Genomic DNA, 12894 nt, shown 5'->3' with positions numbered 1-12894 from the left:
GAGTCTCTGTAGAGAGCTCTGACGTCATGTATAGCATGTTACTGTAAAGATACTGGGTTCCAATTTAGGCGTTTATCAGTGCCCAAATCTGCCATTTTCAACCCGTAGAAATGTAAAGGGCAACGGATTCCAGCTTTAACTAGGTTCCATGTCCACTTAAAATGATGACCCACCTGACTGAGGTCAACTCTCACTTATGTCTATGTCTAGACCTGGGTATCCTCATCTATAGACACAGAGGTACAGCAGAATGTTACAGTAAGCCCCCTACCTTCCCAGAAGCAGCAGCAGAGAGTGGGCTCAGTCATACTTGTGGTCTCCAGTCTTCACGCTCTCAGCTGGCTTCCTGTGAATGGCACAGATCCGACCCCTGGGCTCTGCACTGAGCTGTATAAGAGACAGAGCAGCAGGACAGTCAGCACACAGCACTCTGCATACAGGGAGGAGAGAGACTACTGAACACTACTATACAGCGATACACACAGGGTAAGACTGAGATCCATAGTCACCTTCTCTTTCCCTCTCGTTCCCTGTTGACCCATCTTTGAACTTTACTATTAACGTTGTTCTTTCAACAGACAGATTTTTTTATAGACGTTTTGGGGGTGCTGAAGCGAGTTCAGCTTCTGTTCTTTGAGTGTTGGCTTATTGATGATATACAATTGTTCAATAGATGCACATTGGTGAGTTCAGACATTTCATAGAATACTGTAAGACATTCTCATTAGTCTTTGTGAACTTGAAAGAAAGTTTGACGTATTGACGGAAAATAGGTTTCAGCTTGCATGTGTGTAGATATGAGTGTTTGTGTGTGATTGTGCAAGGAGGTAGCCTGTTCATGGAAATAAGTAAAAGTGTGTGCGGGGCTTTTCATGGGATATCATTTGTGTATGTAAGTGTGCTTGTGTGCGTGTGTTTTCTATTTGGCTTGTGTAGCCCTGTGCTTGGTCAATGGATGCAGAAATGTTTGTGTTCCCTTGACACCAAGTGATGGCTAGCACAGATGTGTCATTTGAGAGGGGTTCTCCATAATGTTCTTTCAGTCTGTATGTTTCTGCACCCGCCTCTAGTGTCACTCCGAGAGACCTCAAAGCGTGAGAAGGATAAAAAAAATAGTGATTGTTTTATTTGATAAATCTGCCATTCTGCTTGGGATATTTAACCACCAATATACTGTATGTTTATTTAAATTACTGTTGATCTCCTCAGTGAAAAAAATGCATTTAATAACTGTCACCAGGGTGTAGATCAGTGGAGGCTGGTGAGAGGAGTTATAGGAGGACCGTCTCATTGTAATGGCTGGAAAGCCATTAATGGAACAGAGTCAACTGTAGTTTCCATATGTTTGATACCTTTCCATTTATTCCATTCCAGCCATTATAATAAGCCCATCCTCCTATAGCTCCTCCCTCCAGCCTCCTTTGGTGGAGGTCCTCTACTTGATTTGTTTGAGATATTTAAAAGACCTAATATTCCATCCATGGAATCATATGCAATATATAATAAAATTATTACATTTAATACTGTGGCACACAAAGTTACACTACTGTTTTTGTTTGTGATAATCTGCCAGCAATGATTCTGGCTAAGTATTTACATTTTTTACTCCAGGAGTTGCTGGAGGTGTTGGTGGACTATTCTCAGTGCTGTCGTGCCTGGCGTGTGAAGGTCATTACCACAAGGTCAGAGGCAACAGCAGCGTGCCAGGATGTGCTGCCTGTCAACATGGGCTCTCCTCCTAGCTCTGGGAGTCACCACTACGGCACAAGGTTAGTCCTCATTAGCAGTTACTATTTACATTCTTACTGTCCCCAATGCACACACACATCCCTAACATGTACACACACATCCCTAACACACACACACACAAGAACACGCAAGACACACATAGCTCGGTTTGAGAGTTGTAACTCCATAATTCATTCACAAGGCTCAGCTTGGGAATTGTAATTATTATTTCAACTGGAAAACTTTAACTTTTTTTTTGAGTCAAAACGTAAACCAGGATGATATCCTGTATGTGGAAATTCGATTATCATTGATAATTCCATTATACAGTTGAGAGTATTATCTAATGTGAATTTGAGAAGTCAGAACAGAGGTCTCCTTTGGACATAGACAGCAGCCTGGTGATCTTCTGACTTTACAGAAGCCTGTGCTGCTCCTCCCAAACCATTAGTAAACATTATTGCTTCTGCTTCTGCTCTACATCCTTAAGTAAGCGGGATATATGTATAAGCCCAAGGCTAAGGAGACACCTGTCTGCAATTGGCCACACAAGTATGTGCCAGTAGCATGCTTATACTGAGCCCCAATGTGAACTCAGAACAATTATAGCGTTTGGTGGGTACTGTAAATGCAATGGTCTGGGAAAAGTCCAAATATGCATTATGTAACACTGTACACTACAAAAGTCAGTCTGTAAACTACACAGCAATGAGAATGAATAATGAGTATCAATCTCTTGGGATCAGTGACATTAGCACAAAGCAGTTGATTGTTTGCAGCTGAGAGTAACGATGGGACATAAATGGAAAAGAAATCAACTCTTGTAGCCTTTTCACTGTTGGTCCACAACATATTTCCTTGACCACTTTGAAATGCCATTGGCACTTTCATGTGTTTGAGCAATTCATTTTATTTCCAAAGTACACAGGGCAAATCACCAGGAAGAGATTAGTGTGGCATAACATGAAGAGAAAGTCAAAGTCGTAATATATTGTTCCATGACTCAGAGTATAGTTGAAAAGTTGAGCGATTTGAAAGATACAGATTCTTGCCCATTGCTTTACGGGTGGCCAGACTACTCTAGGAAGAAGTAGCCAGAGGTTTGGTCTGTCTGGTCCGAGGTTTGGCCAGTCTGGTGAGCATTAAGGCATTGGTCAGTGATGTCACAACAGGTCAATCATGAGTCATCGTGAGGTGTGTGTGATGTTTTACAGGAACATGGAGGAGAGACAGTTTGAGAGTTGCGAGACAAAACAACCCTGCAGTGTACCACTCTGAAGGTAACATCCCAAAATACATCTTTTTACACTACTGTGGCTTTAAGTCCGGATTGTGGCTTTCAGCCTGGTTAATGTCTATGTAATAATATGGTATGAAATATTTATAACTTTCAGAATTACAGCCCAATGGCACCAGTTATGTTTACAGCAGCAGCAAACAAAGCAAAAAAAAATGTAATGCCATTGTGTTATGGCCAAAGAGGAAACACTGTAACATTCTGAAGTAGTATTCATTGTGCGACATTATGTCCAGATAACTATGAGTGGACCACTTGGTTCAACGTGGACCACCCTGGAGGTCGAGGAGACTATGAGCAGTTGGATGCTATCCGTTTCTACTACCGTGCGCGGGTGTGTGACGTCCCCCGGGCCCTGGAGGCTCGCACCACTGACTGGATCCCCGCTCGCAACACGGGGGAGAAGATTCACGCAGACCCTACCCTGGGCTTCTGGTGTGCCAACGCTGAGCAGGCCCCTGGCCGCAACTGCTCCAACTACGCTGTGCGCTTCCTGTGCCCTAAAGGTCAGTCTGGTATGTGTTGCTGGGAGCCTTACTTTAAATACAGTTGAGAAGTAGCTACTATATTACGTCAAATAAAACAGTTCTATAAGAGTGAAAGGCTTATCCTCCAAGCAACATTTCTATCTACTGCAATTATATCCGTCTTTTGTAATGGAGTGAAAACCTGTTTTCAATCAGGCAACACTGGGTCAGAAGGCTCTCAGGATGCCTGGGGTCCTTGGTCAGACTGGAGCCATTGCTCTGCCAAGTGTGGTCAGGTGGCAATGCAGGTGCGCTCCAGGAAATGCCAGTCCCAGCCTAAGCAGTGGGATAAGCAGTGCAGCGGACCTACAGTGGAGGGTAGAGCCTGCAAAGGACCTGAATGCCCTGGGACTGGTGAGTTGCTCTCAACATCTCCATTACAGCTATTAAATATGATCGAAACTTCTGTAATGTCACAGTACCATAAGCATTTTATTCTAGAAATCTAAACCAATGTACAAAGTCACTGTCTGACATGTTAAACTGTATTGCTGCTTTTGTTCCAGGTTGCACACTGCACTGTGAGATGGGTAGGGTGAATGCGGAGTGTGACGCCTGTATGTGTCAGGACCACATTGTACTGGGCTCTGTCCGCAGTGCTGGAGGTCTCCCTGCCCCAGGGGCCACCATCCTCCGCTTCGGCCCCAGCTCCAAACTCCTCACCCTCACTGACCACAATGGACACTTCCGCATCCCAGGGATCTGTCCCGACGGCAACGCCACACTGACCGTCCAGCTGCGGAACCACGCCCCTCACACTGTCATCGTGCCCCACAGCACCGAACACACCTCTGTCCTCAGTATCATGCTGAAAAGAGCAGGTAAAATGGCCACACAAAAAGAAATGAAAGCTGACATTGTTACATTTCTCTGTTTTACATTGGTCTCAGACACTGTAATGTGATCCCTCAGAGAAGCTCCATGTGGTGAAGAACCCTGAGAACAAGGCCAGAAGAGAGGGCCAGACAGCTGCTCTCTGCTGCAAAGTGGCTGGATCACCAGAGCCAGAAGAGTACCAGTGGTAAGCCAATGGATCTGTAATGACAGCTTGAAAAATGTTATATATATATATATATATATATACCATATCAAAATCAAACAGTTTTTGCTGGGTATAGTGTTCAACAGTCTTCTGTGACTCGGTAGGTTTCACAACGGCAGCCTGCTGGACAGGAAGCAGCTGAACTATGACAGCACGCTGGTCTTAAGAAACCTGAACATGGAGCAGACTGGGGAGTACTACTGCAGAGGCAGCAACCAGGCTGGGGCCATCAAGTCCAAACCAGCCATAGTCACAGTCTTAGGTCTGATCCCGAAGCACCACGGTTGATATTCACACATTCATATTTACTATGTGAACAGCCATTAGCATGACATCAGTCAATGATCAGATGGAGAATGAAAGGGCATTGATTTTCTCAAAATAATTCCATTGTATAATCAGATTGTAAATCTTTTAATATGGGTTGGTCTTTTTCTACACCTTTCTCCTCACAGGTAAAGATCAACCTTCATGTAACCCAAAACCCGAATCCTACCTTATTCGCTTACCTCATGACTGCTATCAAAACAGCACCGACTCACTCTATTACGACGTAGGAAAGTGCCTCTCGGGGACTTGTGCAGGACAGCTGGACAATGGAATCAGGTGCAAAGACTCAGTGGCATACTGCTGTGGGGTGGCAAAGATGGAGGAGAAACAACTGAAATGCCAGGGCTATGTGCTCCCCACCATGGTGGTGACCGAATGTGGCTGCCAGAAGTGTGTGAAGACCAAAGTCATTGTGCGTGGGCGGGCTGTGGCCGCAGACACTGGGGAGCCCATGAGATTTGGTCACGTCTACATCAATGGAGCCAGAGTCAGCCGCACAGGCTACAAAGGCACCTTCTCCATCCAGGTCCCCGATGACACTGAGAGGCTGGTGATGACCTTTGTGGACAACATGGATAAGTTCGTCAACACCACCAAGGTTCTTCCATTCAACACCAAAGGGGGCGCCGTCTACCATGAGATCAAGCTTTTGAGGAAGAAGGAACCAGTGACCATCAGCTCAACAGAGCTCAACACTCTTCAGCTGGGAGAGGTGGAGGGCCAGGATCCTATTGCTGAGATCCAGATCCCACCCAACTCCTTCTACAAGCAGAGTGGAGAAGTATTTGTGGGTAATGTGAAGGCTAGCATCACGTTTCTGGACGCTAGAGACGTGTCCACAGCAGCAGCCGCACAGAGTGACCTCAACTTCGTAGGAGATGAGGGTGACACCTTGCCCCTGAGAACGTACGGTATGTTCTCAGTCGACTTCAGGGACGAGGAGGCCGGAGAACCACTGAACGCCGGAGAAGTGAAGGTGAAAATGGATTCAACACAGGTGAAAATGCCTAAGCACCTGGACACCATGAAGCTGTGGTCCTTGAACCCCGATACAGGCATGTGGGAGGAGGAGGGGAGCTTCCAGATGGAGAAGAAGCAACGTGGTAAAAGGGAAGAGAGGACCTTCCTCATTGGGAACATGGAGATCAGAGAGAGGAGGCTGTTTAACCTGGACGTCCCAGAGAACAGGAGGTGTTACATCAAGGTGCGAGGCTTCCGCAGCGATCGCTTCATGGCCAGCGAGCAGGTAGAGGGAGTGGTGGTGACCCTGATCAACATGGAGCCCACTGCAGGTTACTCCTCCAACCCTCGTGCCTGGGGACGCTTTGACAGCGTCATCACTGGCCCCAATGGTGCCTGTCTGCCTGCCTTCTGCGACGACCAGAAAGCTGACGCATATTCTGCCCACGTCATGGCCAACATGGGAGGAGAAGAACTCGAGGCAGTCCCATCTGCTCCCAAGTTTAACCCCAACATCATTGGAGTCCCTCAGCCATACCTGGGCAAGCTGAACTACAGACGGTCAGACCACAATGACCCCAGGTTAAAGAAGACAGCCTTCAGCATCAATGTGGCCAAGCCCAGCCCAAACACAGCTGAAGAGCTCAACGGACCGGTGTACTCATTTGACCAACTGAAAGAGTGTGAGGAAGCACCATTTACTGCAGGCCACTTCCGCTTCACCAGAGTGGAGGGAGATCGCTACGACTACAACACAGTGCCTTTCAACGAAGACGATCCTATGAGCTGGACAGAAGACTACCTGAGCTGGTGGCCCAAGCCCATGGAGTACCGAGCCTGCTATGTCAAGGTCAAGATCAATGGTCCCCATGAGATCAACATGCGCTCCCGAAACCAGGGCGGCACTCACCCCAAGACCGTTGGCCAACTGTATGGCCTCCGCGACACCCGCAGCATCCGTGACATGGCAGAGTCCACCATCTCTGCTGTGTGCCTGGAGTTCAAGTGCAGCGGCATGCTCTACGACCAGGACCGAGTGGACCGCACTCTGGTGAAGGTGATCCCTCAGGGCAGCTGTAAGAGGGACAACGTTAACTCCATGCTTCAAGAGTACCTGATTAATCACCTGCCTCTAGCCGTCAACAACGACACCAATGAGTTCACAATGCTGGCACCACTGGACCCTCTGGGCCACAACTATGGCATCTACACAGTGACAGACCAGGACCCCCGCACAGCTAAAGAGATAGCACTGGGACGCTGCTTTGATGGCACCTCTGACGGCACTTCCCGTGTCATGAAGAGCAACGAGGGAGTGGCACTTACCTTTACCTGTGGCAACCGTGAGGTGACCCGTCAAAGCGTGTTCCAGGCTCTGCAGAACTCCCCCGGGCAGTCTCCGGCGAGCGCAGTGAGGGATGGCCGAGGCAGGAAGCAGAGAGCAGGAGCCAATGCACTCCGCAACAGCCGTAGACGCAGTACTCGGAATCCCACTGCCACGCGCACCTCAGGCTAAAGCACAGCACTACAGATCAGGGTCTCCACATCACATCAGACATGTTGGCAAATCACTAAAGAAAGTGGTTATTGTTGATGGGATACAAATGTATATATTTTAGCTCTTTAGTAAAGATACAGGTTTTTTGTCTTCATAATGTACTGTTTGTAATAACATTTGATTTGTTACTGAAAGATGTTTATCAATTGTGAGTAAGGCCCATAAGCATAAATTCATAACTGAACAAATATTTTGTTATCTATAACACAGGTATCACCCAGGGAACATTTGGAGATTTTAATGTTACTGCAAATATTGTATTTTCTTCACCTGTGGTGTGATTAATATTTACTACTTGAAATTGTAAATAATGGGATATTTATTACACATGCCATTCAAGAATGTAACCAGTGATTAAGGCACCCCAAAATAAAACAAGAACAACCTGAGAACGTGTTGGATTGCTGATTCGCTTGCACAGGTCTTTGTTGGCGCACATTCACGACATAGCTGACAACATTGTGAAGTGCACACTAGACAAGCTACTTCTAATTCACGAAAGCCATAACGGTCAGTGAATTCAGGTTAAAAAAAAAAAAAAAAAAAAATCGGGAAATTGGATCATTTAACATTTCGACCAGTGATTTTATTAAATGAGATGCATATAAAACTTGTATTGTACACCATTTCCAATTTCCTTAACAATTTGAAAACTATCAAATGTTAGAAAATAGGATCAAACATGTCCCTTTCTACCAGTATGAAGACACTAAGGTCAGCCCATAAGCCCCCTCCTCGTCTCACTTGATACAAGCCTGCAGAAACAATGTTAAGGAGACCAGTTGTGTGAGAACATGCCAGATCACAATTTTATCTGTATTAGTAGTAATTGATGAGCAAATCCCATTTGTCATGCACACAAATTAACTAAAATCACTCTTTCTTCAACTGTTCAAGGATATTCAAGAGATGTATCCAGAGGATGGCCATGAGGTTTGAGTCACATCTATGGTAAAATGAATTAGGCTTGGGCGGTAAACCATATAATTTTGAAATAAAGACGGTATGATATTCAATACAACTTCTTAGAACAACAACTATCTTAGACATGCCAAATAAATTATCTCCAGCTATACATTTAGTTTGCTAACTTACTAGATCAGTGGCTAGCTTGCAAGATCAAGCTTCTTGGTTACAGCAGAGACAATCAAGTTCCTCCTGGATAAATCCCTGCCGCTTAAAATGTGTTTTGAGCGTACAGGACCAGTATGATGGTATGAAAATCTAGATAAAGCCCAACTCTAAAATGCATTACACTTGTCTATCCATTTTTACAGTGAATGCATAAGCCCCCTGTAAAATCTCCAACTACTAAACATGTAGTGTCAGTTTCAAAGCAACTTTCGATGGATAAAGATAACATGTGTATTTGGCAACCAACGTTATAGATACTACATACTTTCCTGTAAGAAACCCATCGACAGGTAAAGTGAAATACCTATATTTATAGACATTCTGGGTGAAATTATTTGCATAGAATCTAATTTTATTTAGATGTCACTGCAGTAGCAACTGGAATTTGACATGAGCATATCATTTCTCTAAATCAAAAACGTGCTCTACAAATCACATACAGCTTGTAAAGTATTTTTCACTGTGTTTTGTATCTTTATGAAGTTTGGAGGCTGAATGAGAGAAAAGGCCATTTCATTATGTAATAACAGAAGTGTTGGTACTGGATGCTCCCTGTATAGTCCCTCGGATCATTGAAGCAAAATGAAAGGGCGACACATTGTTCAGGTTTTTCCAGGATGACACTGGATAGCATGAGAAGTACAGCTGCATTTCTGAGGGTTAAAGGGTGAAAGGGCAGTGGGGATATAGCCGTCGTCACATGAAGTCATCATAGTCTTGGGTGTAGCCACCATCAAATTCTCCATAGTCTGCAAGGTCATCTTTCCCCTTGGCTTTCATACCGCCACCAAGTACAACTCCTTTCTTCTTCTTTTTGCCTTTGATTGCCTGTGGAAGCAAAACAAAACTTAAAATAATTGCTACAAATAAACACTTGGTGTTCTTCAAATTGAATATTCATGTAAATGGGGTAACCAGGGTGTAAGTTAGTTCCTTGAGCAGAGTCCAATGAAATGCAATATGGAGGTACTGGTAGAGGGCTCCCTCCACTGAACGTAACGAGAACTACTATTCATGAAGAAAACTCCAGAAGGATGACATCATTTTTGTTCAGCATGAATAAGACGGTCAACAACTTACCTTTTCTTGCTTCTGTTTTTCATTAAGTAGAACTGTCAGGGAAGAGCTGATTTTCTTTAAGTCGTCAACTTCCACTGTGTAGAAACAGGACATTCAGCTTAGACACGTTAATACGTTATCACAATGGTTGAGCCTGAATGTTAGTGAACTCCAAATATGTCAAGTCAAACCGTTGTTGAATGGCTTATGTATATAAACATATCTAGACATGAGGTATTTATGACATGTAGTTTGGCATTTGTTTTAAAGTAATAAGTGCACAAACCTAAAACACACTAAATAATAAAGCATGTTTCATGTATCATAATTCATGAAGGATGTTGAACTCACATGAAATACAAAGCTCTCGAAACAACGACTCCAAGAAGCTTGAATAATGCACAGATTTTTCATACTGTAATATCTTCACTTTCAGGAGCTTTTCAAACTCTGTGAAGTCCTCTTTAGAAGACGGGCACATGGCTTCAATTCCAGAAACATTGTTTGTGGTACTACCCCCTGAAATTCCTGAAATGACAAGGACAAATACTAATGAGAACACACAATAACAGTATGGCCGGCTAGTGGGTTAAACCTGACAGGATATTCCAGGATCTTACCAAACGCCTCTTTTGCCAGCTCCAAGTCTGCTTCCTCCTGCATCTTCTGGACTTTCAACTTTTCTGCTAGCTGTTGTTCAGGTGTAAGCTCTTCCTCTTCATCCAACTATCAACAAGAAAAAAGTAAAGGATTCATAAGAGAGAAAATATTCAGAACTGTAAGGTTAATCCAACATTTCCAAAACTCACATTCTTTTTCAGCTCTTGTTGCTTTTTCCTTAGCCGGTTTTCTTTCTCCTTTATTTTTTCAGCCAGTTTTTTCTTCTCAGACACTTTGGCCTCTGAAATAAAAAAGCAACGTTACAGCAAACCTCTGGAACAGAAACCAGCATCAAATCAAGTTGAAAGTACACATTTTCAGCCAGTACCCGATAATAAAAAGAAAAGGCAGCAGCCAGTATGATGCAGGAAAATGTTTGTGATCTATTCACACAAATGTATACAGGTATGTGAAGATCAGCATATTATATGACAACAGGCTGCAGCCACTACTTTCTCAAACCATTGGTTGTAAATTGTATATTTCTGCACCTGATTTCTTTGCCTCTGCTTTCTTCTCTTCCTCTTCATCATCCCAGTTATCCTGCAGAAGGAAAACAGACAGGAATGAGTCAAATTATGTGACGAAGGATAGTTAACTACTGGGTAGTTAAGTGGTTGGTTCTGGGACTTGTTTAGAGTAGGTCTTGACTTAATTTTCAAGGAAATCAACAAGATCTGAGGTCGAGACCAACTGCATTATCAAACATCAGAAGACATGTCAGAACCAGTCACAGCCACAATATCACGAAATTTGGTTATGTAAAGCATTTCAACCAATATTTGGAAAATGTTTCATATCCACTGAGGCCCTAATAAGGGAATAAGACAAGTACCTAGACAAAGTCTTATCCAAAAAAACACATAACGTTTCTCTCGGTGTAGGCCGTCATTGTAAGTAAATAAGTTGTTCTTAAATGATCTGCCCTTGTTAAATAAAGGTTTCAAATAAAAACAACAGCTGCAGGCCTACTGTACTGATCAAGTGTTGTTTTAGGGACATGAATACACCATATGACTTGAACACTACCTATATTCGACAGGATCCATTGTCAACAATTGAAACTGCTTTGGTAGCCTTTTCCACAGCTGTATGATCCCACAGTAACGCTATACGTTCGGGTTGACTTTCTAGATATGCATGGTGAAAATGAGTCAACAGGATAAGTCTGTTGAGGATTCTGGAAAATACACTTTACGTTTAGCATATGTCATAGTTGGAAGCATCTAGTAGTAAGGCTCAATTCAGTCATATAATATCATCAGGGAAGATTGACGTTGGCAACTAACGTTAGCCAGCTAACTTACATTCAAGTGCATATTTATCAAATGCATAACAAAGCCTTGAACTGACTTCAATGACCAATCGCAGTCAGATTATGATTACTGTTTATCTTAAAGCTAGCCAGTCAACACATTAGTTCAGACCTAACTTGTTAAGTTAGCTGCTAACCTAAAAAGCTAGTTCAGTAGCTAACGTTAGCTAGCTTCTAACTAGCCCCCCCAAAAAAGGAACGAACGTAGATCAATTCAAAAACAAGTGCCAGAGAATGAGTCTATGCTCAGCTCCAACCAAGTGACACACGCTGACAGTTTCACATGTGCGGCCTCACAGCTTGTACAATATCGAGCTAGCTAAGATATATCGGTTAAGGCTAACTAGCTAGAAACGTGGATAATGCTATGCTAGTTGGCGGCTAGCTAGCTAATGTCCACAGACTAACTAGCAAGGTGTGTTGTGTTAGACACAACTAATGGGTTAATTATGACCTTAAATATGGCCTTTATCATGTAACTAGCTAGCTAGTTAGTTGTCTGGTTACCTTCACATCTTCATCTTCGTCTTCGCCTTCCCATTTGTCCAGCACTACCGCCTTTTTGATCGGCGCGACGTCCAGCTCGAAGTTGTCAGCGTCTATAAATACACATTGTAATGGTAACTAACAGTTATCTTAAACGTTCAAAACGAGCTATTATCAATCAATGTTATACATCTATCCCAAAACCATAAATATAGCTGTCGCACGATATCATTTCTAACTTTCTTCTCACCCCAATCGTCGGCATCCGCCATCTTGGCTGTGTGTGTGAGCGGGTTTGACAGAACTCTGAACTGAAAGCAGCAAAGCAGATGGAGAAAGTAGACAACGAGGCGTAAAGCCTGCAATGCTAGGAGTTGCTGCTCTCCTTAAAAAAAAAAAAATTCAAGAAAGGAAAGCCCCTTCATGGAAAAGTATGCCTTTTATTGAGTAAAAAAAAAAAAAAAAAACTAATAATAATTTTTAAAAAATCGCACTGTCCCTCAATCTTACATTTTAATATTAAAGATTTAATTAAAGGCATAATCTGTAATTTAAACACCATGACCCTGCCACTTTGTTTAGGAAATGTAGACGAAGCTGAGATAATTGACAGCTCCATGTTAAACATATTTCAGCTAAACATTTTGCTGACAAAAGAAAAATCGAAATTAAAGGAATAAAATGTAGAAGTTCTTTATTAAAAAACATGCATGAGTATTCACACAAAACTCACAGCAATTACAATACTTGGAATAAAAACCCCAAAAGGATTTGCAATGAGTGTTATTTAGGCTAGAT

The 12894-nt window shown here is 43.2% G+C and overlaps 2 protein-coding genes across 3 annotated transcripts; one reads left to right on the top strand and one right to left on the bottom strand.

The window, feature by feature from the left end:
• Nucleotides 1-337: 337 nt before the first annotated feature.
• Nucleotides 338-7834, top strand: LOC106562147 (cartilage intermediate layer protein 1). Of its 2 annotated transcripts, none has more exons than XM_014126800.3 (9): nt 338-486; nt 1612-1769; nt 2943-3008; nt 3262-3531; nt 3709-3906; nt 4059-4373; nt 4465-4573; nt 4699-4856; nt 5050-7834. In XM_014126800.3, exons 2-9 carry the CDS (start codon nt 1709-1711, stop codon nt 7398-7400), a joined length of 3528 nt encoding a protein of 1175 aa, XP_013982275.2. In that variant the 5' UTR covers nt 338-486; nt 1612-1708; the 3' UTR covers nt 7401-7834. The 2 variants fall into 2 exon arrangements, with proteins under 2 accessions (XP_013982275.2, XP_013982274.2); XM_014126799.3 differs by having other exon boundaries at nt 3262-3540.
• Nucleotides 7835-8786: 952 nt separating this feature from the next.
• eif3j (Eukaryotic translation initiation factor 3 subunit J) lies at nt 8787-12409 on the bottom strand. Its single transcript, NM_001146551.1, is given in 8 exon segments — nt 8787-9404; nt 9657-9730; nt 9987-10163; nt 10256-10361; nt 10445-10536; nt 10787-10838; nt 12118-12209; nt 12347-12409. Coding segments are annotated over 8 exon segments (747 nt in total). The 5' UTR covers nt 12369-12409; the 3' UTR covers nt 8787-9272.
• Between the last annotated feature and the right edge of the window lie 485 nt (nt 12410-12894).

The sequence above is a fragment of the Salmo salar genome, chromosome 11 (assembly GCF_965601325.2).
Source record: "Salmo salar chromosome 11, fSalSal1, whole genome shotgun sequence".
Classification (NCBI taxonomy): domain Eukaryota; kingdom Metazoa; phylum Chordata; class Actinopteri; order Salmoniformes; family Salmonidae; genus Salmo; species Salmo salar.
This window is presented reverse-complemented; position numbering and strand designations above follow the sequence as displayed.